Source organism: Gymnoscopelus microlampas (genome assembly GCF_963454915.1).
Source record: "Gymnoscopelus microlampas genome assembly, chromosome: 2".
In the NCBI taxonomy this organism is placed as follows: domain Eukaryota; kingdom Metazoa; phylum Chordata; class Actinopteri; order Myctophiformes; family Myctophidae; genus Gymnoscopelus; species Gymnoscopelus microlampas.
The window spans coordinates 4,102,580-4,113,668 of NC_139939.1; the positions used below are offsets into that span (position 1 = coordinate 4,102,580).

The following is an 11,089-nucleotide window of genomic DNA, read 5'->3' on the forward strand; positions in this document are numbered from 1 at the left end:
CAGTCAGAGCAGGTACAAGATCAGCTAACTGGTTAGCAGCAGCAGGTGAACTAACTGGGGCTGTGGTAATAGAGCTGCGCTGGTCACGACCCCCCACAGAGTAACCAACTGCACCGGCGCTCTCATCTGTATGGCGTGTTGGTCTTGCATGTGGCACATTAACACTAGCATCTTTAACTATGACAGTCTTGCCGCTTGTATTGTCAGTGTTCACTTTTGCAGTGTTTTTGTCAGCCAGGTTAGTCTTCACATTGTCCCCCAAATCATAAGGTTCAGTCACATAACGTTGTGTTTCTTCCCCCATCATAGCCACAAACTTGCCCCTGGAGTTATTCAGGAAATTGCCAAAAGCATGCTCCATTGCAATGGCCATTCTGTGCATAAAACCATCCTCTATTTTAGCTGTAATGTCCTTCTCTAACTCTGCAATAGAGCCTGGTTGGCCATCCATTTTACCTTTGAGATCAGCCAGGGTTGTGACATCATCGCCGTCCGCGCTGTCTGTGGGAGGTCCATGTGCTGTAGTGTTTACATTCTTTACATTCCTTTCTCCTGGTCTGGAGCGTGCATCTACAGGCCGAGCAATGCTGAATGGGCTATTTTACATGTCGCTGGGGGGGTTCATAAGCAACGTAGCAGGTGAGTGAGTCTTACTTTGTACAACCTGACCGTCGGGAGGGTGCCGAAAAACAACAAAGAGGCTGCGCTGTCTGTCTAGCTTGAGTCTCTCCACACACTGTGCCACCATATAGTGTCTCTACCACTTCCTCGTTCCTCTTCGCGGGCTTCTTCTTTACCCACCCCCTTTGATCATGACCCCTTCTCAGCCTGACCTAAACTGCATACCTGAACTAGGCACCACCTCCCCCCATCAAAACCCCCCCTCCCACAAGTCTCTGTCATTATTCCAGCAGGGTCGCTACATTACCATATAGCGATAGTGGCTGTAGCACATTATAGATGAAAACAATATATATATATATATATATATATATATATATATATATATATATATATATATATATATATATATATATATTTATATATATATATATATATATATATATATATATATATATATATATATATATATATATATATATATATATTTATATATATATATATAAATATATATATATATATATATATATATATATATATATATATATATATTTTTTTTTTTTTTTTTTTTTTTTGCTCTTTTCTGCTCTAGTGGACAATGAGACTTTCCGAGAAGACGTTTGACGTGCCGGGACACAAATTAAATGTTTAATGTTCGCGTATATAGTATCTATTACAGTAACACAAATATTGTTTAAATCAAACATTCCAAAACCCAGAGGAAGGCCTGCGTCGAAACATTGGTGTCTTGATAAAAAAGAAAGTGATTGCATCGTGGCTGAGCTGTGGGACCGCTTCCCTTTTAAATAGTTACATATCTCCCATAGTCAGCACCTCCTCACTGCTGGTGTGCGCTTAATTCAAACATGTAACTGAAGTGTCTAAGAAAGTCACTTGATTAATTCATTATTTTTTTATTTGATTCCACATTAGCTGCCACCAAAGTAGCAGCTACAGTACTCTTCCATGTAGCAGTCTTACTAAAAACATTTTCAAGTAACAGTAATAACAGTCAAGTAAAAAAAAAACTAAGCATGACAACCCATCAAATTGCATTCCATCGAGGTTATTCAATCAGTTAATTAACACTTAATTATTTAGAGAAAAAGTAGAACACATTGAAGTATTCAAGTCATGAAAATCGAAAAGCTTCACCCATTAGGGCACAAAATAGAAAATAATAATAATAATAATAATAACACCATAATAACACAAAAATAATATGATCTCTCCTATTGCAGTGGTTCTCAAGGTGGGAACCTGGGACCCCCAGTTATTGATAGTTAAAGGGAAATTTCGGACTAGCCTTTCAACCGGAAGTCTCGCTAGACGAACGTCAGATCTCACCAACAAAAAAAGCTTTTAAAATACGCGATCTAGAGCATGGACCGCCCCCTCAGGTTTTTAGCTGCGGTGGACTCGGTATGGAGTTATGAAAATATTCTACTGTACCACTCGTCCTAGGATATAATAACATCATATAAAGGTAAGAAAAAGGCTATAGTCCGAAACTCCCCTTTAAGAACTAGATGGGCCCTTACAGGTCTGTAACTCCGGGATCCGTGGCCTAATGCATACCTAACTGGGTGTCCTTGAGATTATAAAGTGTTAGAGAGTCCAGATGCCCTTATTAGGGCCAAATCAGTCTGATGTAGCCGGTGTCTCCTGTCAGCTTCTGGACACAGAAGGGACAGTCAGCGTGAAAGCTGTCTGTCTCATGAGGCAGTGTCATCTGACTCCAGAAGGTGGCGGTCTTCTCTGAACAAACATGGCCACAGGGGACGAAAGCGTGGGTGGGGGGTGCGGCGTCCAGGTAAAATCCCATCTCGTAGCCCAACTGCAGAGGCACGTAGGGGCCCCGCACCCGGCATATGGGACACTCGCGCTCCTGGCTCTCCGCTTCCACCTAGAGGGTTGTCACCAACATGACATTATATAGCTGATGATTAGTAGTCATTCAAATAATTGCGAGGATATACATTTTGTAAACAAAAGTTGCACAAGGCAGATATTATGACAAATAGCTTAGGCCTACAAATCATATTATTAAAATATTGAAAGACATGCCTGACAAGAACCAATAGTCAAAATACATAATGTACTATGGCCAAAACAGGCTGTGTATTTAATAATAGTTTACAAAAAAACGAAATCATTTGGGAAACTATCCTATCTGCAAGCTCATAATATGTCGCAATGCGTTGTGAGCCTGTGGATAGGATATCAAAAAATATATAATCCAATCAGGCTATTGTGTAATAGGCTCTATGCACAGCAGCCATTTTGGAGAAAAATTGGGCCTCTTCTTACTTCCTTCACAGGTGTTACCAATGATACTAATGAAGGCTCTGTTCCATTCTGGTCAGGGTGCTGATATTGTGCATGTTGGCTCACTAGAAACACTCCATTTTGGTTCCCAAATGGCCCCTTATGGTGGCTGTGTAACTCTGAGAGTTATGGGGGTCCTTCAAAATAAGACAACCACTGTGCCACACCAAATGGAACAGAGCCTTAATTAGTATCATTGGTATCACATGTGAAGGAAGTAAGGAAGGGGCCCAATTCATTCCCAATATGGCTGCTGTGCATAGAGCCTATTGCGACAGGCCTCACCTCAGCCTCGCTGCGACCTTTCCATCCATGGTAGCCGTGGACATGACCGCACCGGAGGTAGGCCCAGGGCTGCCTTTCGTCCAGCACTTCCATGCGGTGCGGGCTGGGGAAGGCCAGGGTGTTGAAGGCTACCGGGCACCGGGGCCGCCCGGCGTTCAGCTCCCGGCGCTGGGCCTCCAGGTGTTCGATGGTGGGCGTGCGCGCCAGGCCCTCGGCCGTGCGCCACAGGAGGGTCACGCCACACAGGTCGATCAGCGAGCCGTCCACCAGTCCCTGAGACTCACCGTCCACCTGGACGGAAACATGAGAAGATAAGATTTGGTTGATGTTTTTGTTGACATGAATGCATTATACATGAAGAACATAGATATGTACATAATTTGTCAAAAGGATTTTAAAAAAAGCATGAGAGTGTATTTCCATTTTGTTGTCCTTTGAGTGCAAATAGGCTCTATGCACAGCAGCCATATTGGAAAGAAATTGGGCCTCTTCTTACTTCCTTCAAAGGTGTTATCAATGATACTAATGAAGGCTCTGTTCTGTTGGCTCACTAGAAACACTCCATTTTGGTTCCCAAATGGCCCCTTATGGTGGGTGTGTAACTCTGAGAGTGTACAAATGGAACCAAATGGACCCATAAGGGTCCATTTGGTTCCACTCTCTCTTGAGTACTCTGGGGTACTCTGGGGTTCCACTCTCTCTTGGGTACACTCTCAGAGTTATGGGGGTCCTTGAAAACAAGACAACCACTATGCCACACTAAATGGAACACAGCCTTAATTAGTATTATTGGTAACACCTGTGAAGGAAGTAAGGAAGGGGCCCTAATTCCCAATATGGCTGCTGTGCATAGAGCCTATTGAGTGCCATGTGTTTGGGGGAGGTTAGCAGAGACATACATAAAAATAAAATCACTAATAAATACATTTATACACTTTTTACTGGACAACTAAAATGGCAAAACACAACATGGGTACATGGGTCACAAGTCAACTAAAATTATGGTGACAAGTCATGTCATATTAGGCAAACATTTGATGAAAATAGGCCAAAGGATTTGGTGTAGAGGGAAAGAGGGACGGGACAAACTATAGACCCCTGGGGGACCCCGGTCAATTACGTATAGGGTTTAAATTAAAGCAACATGCAAATATCTAATGTACATACAGAAGATGTGATAAGAGACTCTTGGACCCCCTGATTGCCACCTGGCAAACTTTGTCAAAAATGTTTTACAAAAGCTTGTTTTCATGCCTACATTTACACGACGGTTTTAACAAAATATCATTGTTAATACATTTTATTTGAAATTTACAAAAGACGCCACAATTTTGCAACATTATGGACAAAACTGAGGTAATTGTTAACAATGCTAGTGATGGCTAGCTCTAACCTTATATCTTAAGTAAGTGGGTCGGAGAGGCTAATTGTCGGTATGAGCCAGAGCACGGGAGTCTATCCCAATATCGCAATGCACTAGACCCCTGGGAGATGGATAGGCTCTATGCACAGCAGCCATATTATCACTTCCTTCACAGGGGTTGCCAATGATACTAATGAAGGCTCTGTTCCATTTAGTGTAGCACAGTGGTTTCCACGACCCCCATAACTCTGAGAGTGTACAAATGGAACCAAATGGACCCTTACGGGTCCATTGGTTCCATGTGTACACACTCAGAGTTACACACCCGTAAGGGGCCATTTGGAAGCCCATGAGGGTCCCTGGACCCCAACTGTAGACCCAATGGTGTAACAGAGTGTTTCCAGTGAGCCAACATGCACAATATCAGCACCCTGCTGACTCTGTTTGACCAGAATGGAACAGAGCCTTCATTAGTATCATTGGTAACACCTGTGAATGTCTTCATAATATGGCTGCTGTGAATAGAGCCTATTGCTGAGGTGGAGCTCAACATATACCATGAGCTCCCAGTACTTACCGCATGACTTGCCACACCCAAGCTGTGCTACTCAAACGCTGAGTTGGCGGTGCCCGGTATCAAATCCATGACCTTGTGGTCGAAAGGCAAGTGCTCTACAGAGCTACCTGTCGATTTAAGCTCTTACATTTATGTCAGACTTAATCTAGTAAGTGAACAGTCTTGCTGTGCTCTTAACTCATTTTGGGCAGAAAAATATTTCTGGTTTACTGAACAAGACCGTACTGTCTCTGCACTTGACGTTTTGGTGTTGATTTCCGTAATGTATGTTCGCACAATGATGTACACTGCCAACTATAGACGCCTTAACAGACGACGTCAGACTGATACGAAACAGTATGCGCACGCAGGTCGGCAGCAAAAGAACCCCACCGCTCATAAGATGCAATGTAAAAGTAGTCACAGTCTCACGTGTAAAAATGCATCCCATCACACTTTCAGATGCTGTTTTTCTCCCAGTGTGGAGGAAGAATGCTTAGGATTTTTACTGTGATCTCTCGCTCTTGAAATATATAATCCTTGGTTTCTGTTGTGTGTAAACAATAATAACAATTCAAAGCAGTTGTCCTCAAAACTCCACCTCCAGTGGCTGTCATAGGAACGGAGGGAGCGCTCTATGATCATGGCATCAGAACCTGCTTGGCTCGCGCAGCTGCAGCCCGTCAAGACTAATTTATGCTCCGTCCCGCGAAGGTGTCGCGCGCAGAGAACGGCCGAGAATAGCAGATCTCCAAGCTCACAGCGGTCGCATCCGTGACGCGGTTGTGAGCTTGTATGTCAGCTGTTCTCGGTGCGCTATACCGTTGCGCGATGAAGTATATGTGTCGCCAGGGCGCACCCCACTAGCCTACACACAGAGGAGGTTGAATGAACTGAAACAAGCTCACCCCAAAACAGCAGGTTTGGGGATCTGTTGGGAATTGATTACATGAAGCAGTCACCTGTGCGTCCAGTCTCAATGTTTGTAAACAAATAATTGGTCTATAAGTCTAGATTGATTTTATTTCAATCATTTGTCTGTGCACGTGTACAATGTTTGTTGCAAACATGTATATACTGTATCTAGTCCTCACCATCTTCCCCCGTGGGGAATTAGGCGAGCGGGGCTCCCGGAGGGTGAGGACGTTGCCGCACACCGAGATCTCCCTCCACAGGCCGGGCTTGGAGTGCTGAGTGAAGCCATGGAGCGGGTGCATCACCAGCACGCCGTTGGTGGTCCGTCCGTCCATCTGTCCATCACGCGTCTTCCATTTAACTGCCTTCTCCTGCGGGGGGGGGGGGGGGGGGGGGATGGTGAGTCAAAGCAGCAATACCATAAAATACTCTGTTACGAGTTAAAGTCCTGCACAGTAACACAGACACAATTGTGACATTTCATAATCATAACCTACACCCAGGAAGATGCTCTTGGAGGCGTCGAAGCCGGCGGCGTAGATGCGCGCGGCGTAGGGCGTGCTCCTCTGGCAGATGATGCGGCAGGCGAAGCGCGAGATTTTGCTCTCAACCGACTGGCTGTCGGGCACTGTTTTCGTCACCACAAAGTCAATGGGACTCTCCTCGAAACGCCCGATCTGTTATGGACAAACGCACAAGGGGTTTCACATTACTCACAGCATGTTTAAATACACTGTATTAACCACTTTCACCCTAGTGTACCTATTTTGAGCATTTCATCACAGCAGGGATGCAGGAGGGGGTGGGGGTGGACATACTCAGTTCCATTGGGGGGAGGGATATCCCCCCCACCTTTGGGATGAAGAAAAAAGAAAAGGAAGAAACCTCCGACATCTACACTTCATGGAGTACATTCTTTGCACCGAAGCCCCCGCGTAACGACGCCCCTGCTAGCAACCCCCCTTATCCTCCAATCAGGAGAGAGAACCCCACAAAGAACATTCATCAAATGGAATGTCCAGTTCCAATTGTTTCTGCTCATTGGTGAAAATGTTGTTTCTGTTTACTAAAGAGCTGGAGATACAGGGTTCTTACAGAACAAACACTCTATAACTATCAGAATACAGCATGCATGTTCAGAGCAGAGCATGTTTATCTTAATGATAGTTCAATCGATTATAATCTACCTTGGGTCAGTGGTAACTAATGTAGTATACTTTAAGTTCCTATGTATTGGCATAATGGATCCTACAGACCTGAAACATGTCCGTATTGCTGTCAGGAGCGTATTCCACCACGACCATGGAGACTTGGGAGAGAGAGAAGGATGTGCTGTGCCGTCCCATGCTGATAGCCTATGGAACACAGAGAAATTCACTGTTAGAAACCACCAGTGATGGACAAAGGACTCAACCTCAGTACTTGAGTCAAAGCATAGATTACTCAACTACAAGTGAAAGTTGCCCTGTCAAATGTGTACTTGAGTTAAAGTAATGGAGCAAAAAAAAATCAAAGTTGCATGCTTGTAAAAATACTTCAAAAGATGACATTAAAACAAAAGTACATTTTCTTTTTAATATGAAGGCATTACTGTATTGAAATGTAGACATTTTCCAAAACAAATTTCCAGAAATTGTTACTGCCGTGGAGTCCTTGAGGGGGTTCCAGGGGGTCCCCAGGTAAATGATAATTAGGAACCAAATGAACCCTTATGTGTCTGTAACTGTGATAGTGTAAAGAATGGAACCACATTTGTTTCCATTTTGTACACTCACATTTCTTATTAATATTGGGGATTTTATAGTGGTTTGCAGACAGCAGCAGAAAGTAACTACATACATTTAGTCAAGTGCTGTACTTAAGTGCATTTGAGGTACTTTTAGTTAAATGGAGTATTTCAATGTGTTACTTACATCTCAGAGGCAAATATTGTATTTTTTACTCCAGTACGATTATATGACAGCTTTAGTTACTAGTTACTTTGCAGATTTAGATATATTACAATAATTCATCAAAATAATCCTATATTAAAATCCTATATTCAATTTGGCTTAAGGGAGGACTGGTGACATGCTCATCTCTCTATGACTCGTGCAGCTACGCCCAAATATGGAGTTTGTAGTGTAACCTCAATGTGTCAGTAAGCTCCATATATGGGCACAGAAGGGTAATACAATGTGGTATTGTTACGATTGTACCTTAGCTGCCTGTGGATTACAGTCCATGTGTACAGTGCTTGGTTTCACACCGTTGGCCTTGGGTCTCTTCCACAAAGCGAAGTGGCTTTTCGTCCTGGCATCGTCCCCGTTGGGCAGGAAACCATTGTACCTGCAGTGAAGAGAAGATGAAACAGTGGTGGGAACACTGTGGTTAATAAAGCAAGCTTGCTACAAGCTTCATTTATGATCAGATCTTTAGAGCCATAAATAACACGTGGATAGTGCAGTAACATGGAGTTTCATTTTTTTTTATAGAAATGCTTTACTCACGAGTTTATGCTATTCGTAACATTATGTTTTATATGTACACTAAAGCCTTGCTCAGACTTGTGTAGCGAGATGCTGTCTTTTACTTTCATTAGCCTACATGTAACATGACAAAATAAAAGAATCATTACATCAACCTGGCCAGATTATATGATGTACATGAATTATGACCCTTTGTGTTTGGCCTGGGACGTGTGCTCCAAAAGTCAGCTCCAAAACAGCTCCAAAAGTCCCCATTTGTTAATTTATAATGATGAGCGACATGGCCACAGTGTGATGACTATTAATACATGAATGTTTCATCATACCCCAGGACAATGAGCTCCCCATATTTGACTGGGGAGATATCTTCTTGGTTTTGCGACATTGGTGCTCCCTTCAGACAGAGGTTGGTGCAGGGCTCTCCCATAGCGAAACACTCCTGCCTCAAAGTCTAGTGGTTGTTGCTGTCCTTTACGCCCAACCTGCAGACATAACAAGAAAAACACATGATTTTTCATTCCAATATGAGATATCCTCGGTTTAACGGTTTAAGCCCTGTATATAGCCAACTTCAGTGAGCGGATAAGCGAAGACAGACAATCTTCACGCTCACAACATTTCACTGAAGGGGGACGCATGTGCGCTTGTAAATCTAGATATTTTCTACAATTTTGGACATTTTTTAAATGTTATGCAGATAATAGAACATGTCCCTGTACAATGACATGATAGGGACACCACGTTTAAAGTGGTTAATACAAGTGTCACTTTCATAAAATTCTGAAGTAGGTCGAGGTAAAACTTTAGATAATATTGCAGTTATTGTTATTAATGGTTGTTACTTAGATAATAGTAACATTTTAAATGACATACCGTAATTAGTCAGCAATAAGTACTCTGTAATAACTTGTTAGACTTCCCCCCCACAAACATAGAATGATTGGAAAGACGTTTATGAACCCAAAATTGGAGGCAGACTAAACAAGCTAAGCAATGTTGCATGTTGTATGTACAAACACAATTCACCTTACTTACTTGGCTTATCTTGAGTAGGATATCCAACAACGGCTGGCTGGGTAGAAGAAACTAACAGTTTCTCAAAGTAACTTTTGTAGTAATTATAACAGCTCCTCCGTTCGGTCAAGTCCTCAAGCCTCAATGTCTGAACTGAGGTTCATGATGTGTTGTTTATATGTGCTGTTCTCTCTGATTCAATCATTTACAGTTCTTTGATATACAGCCTGATTAAAAACCTTTTCAGCTGATTCAGTCATTTACAGTTCTCTGACAATCAGCTTGATCAAAGGGTTGTATCTCTCTCTCAATTCAAATCAATTCAATTCAAAGGGGCTTTATTGGCATGAGAAAACAAATGTTTATGTTGCCAAAGCTAAAGTGGAACAAAACAATAAAAAACATCCAACTTATAGAAAACATCTTACAAAACCATACAAATTGTGCATTTGCTGTCAGAAAAAAAGTTATACATCCACGTAGGAAAAGGTAGCTTGCATGGGAAAAACCTTTGAAACAAATGGCATCAATATTTCAGTGTTTTACATTCACTTTGGATAAATCCTCATGGGACAAATAGCAGCAAAGTTTGAATACTGTATGTATATAACGATAGTTGCTCTGTCTGTATTTACAGTATATCAGTATATCTACAGTACATCACTCGTTGTGCAGACAGTGCAGAAATACACACAATGATTATTAGTCCGTAGGTTGGTTGTTCTGTCACAACAGCTCACACATCTAGCTGCTGTGTTTGCACATTGTTGTACTTCACCCAGCAGATATGGGAGTTGTTTTGGTCATAGATCATGGTGATTGTAATCTGTGGAAAGTATGTGTCTCTGATGTCTTGGTACAGTGCTAGTGGTTAGGAAGCGTAGCTCAGTCTAGTTTGCTTAGAATTTTGGTCTCTCTCTCTCTCTCTCTCTTGTGCACGCAACATCGAAATGTGACACTACAAGCGGATTCTGGTTGTTGTGTTAATAATATACATGATTTATCTGAACAGTATACAACTATATACACTTGATAGTAGAAAGGCTATTTAAAGACTCATTGCAACATGCCATTGACCACTACAGTAATACGAGAAGAAACTGACCACACGAGTTGAGGTGCATGACTTGTGACACAGCACAAAACTTTTAGAAGAGAACTGGCAAGATGAGACAGGGTTTCCCTGCTTGACCAGTGATTGTGACATAGACTTGGAAAGGTCAAGACTCTCAAATGTTAATGAATGCACTTGGATTACACTGTGACAACATTCATCTCCTGTATAAAGACACCCTGAGGATCTTGTAAAATCCTCAGCAGACCTGCCACGGTACGCGTTTGTATATTGGCTTATGCATGGCTGACTATTTAAATAAACTATGTAATTATAACTCGTCGTTGTCTCTGTCGATTAACTTGATTAATACGTTAACAGTTGTAGTCATATTCAGCTGGCAGGATTCAGGAGAAAGGAGAATGTCATTGTTTCTATTTGTAAACAAATCAATCACCATTCATGTTTTAAACTAAATTATGCTT

General features: G+C 42.2%; 1 protein-coding gene across 1 annotated transcript; it reads right to left on the reverse strand.

The window, feature by feature from the left end:
* Positions 1-2,251: 2,251 nt before the first annotated feature.
* On the reverse strand, positions 2,252-8,963 carry LOC311036593 (E3 ubiquitin-protein ligase pellino homolog 1-like; the record flags this gene model as incomplete). Its single annotated transcript, XM_084045378.1, has 7 exons — positions 2,252-2,527; positions 3,235-3,525; positions 6,248-6,439; positions 6,566-6,745; positions 7,325-7,423; positions 8,267-8,396; positions 8,863-8,963. 7 exons carry the CDS (start codon positions 8,961-8,963, stop codon positions 2,252-2,254), a joined length of 1,269 nt encoding a protein of 422 aa, XP_083901504.1.
* Between the last annotated feature and the right edge of the window lie 2,126 nt (positions 8,964-11,089).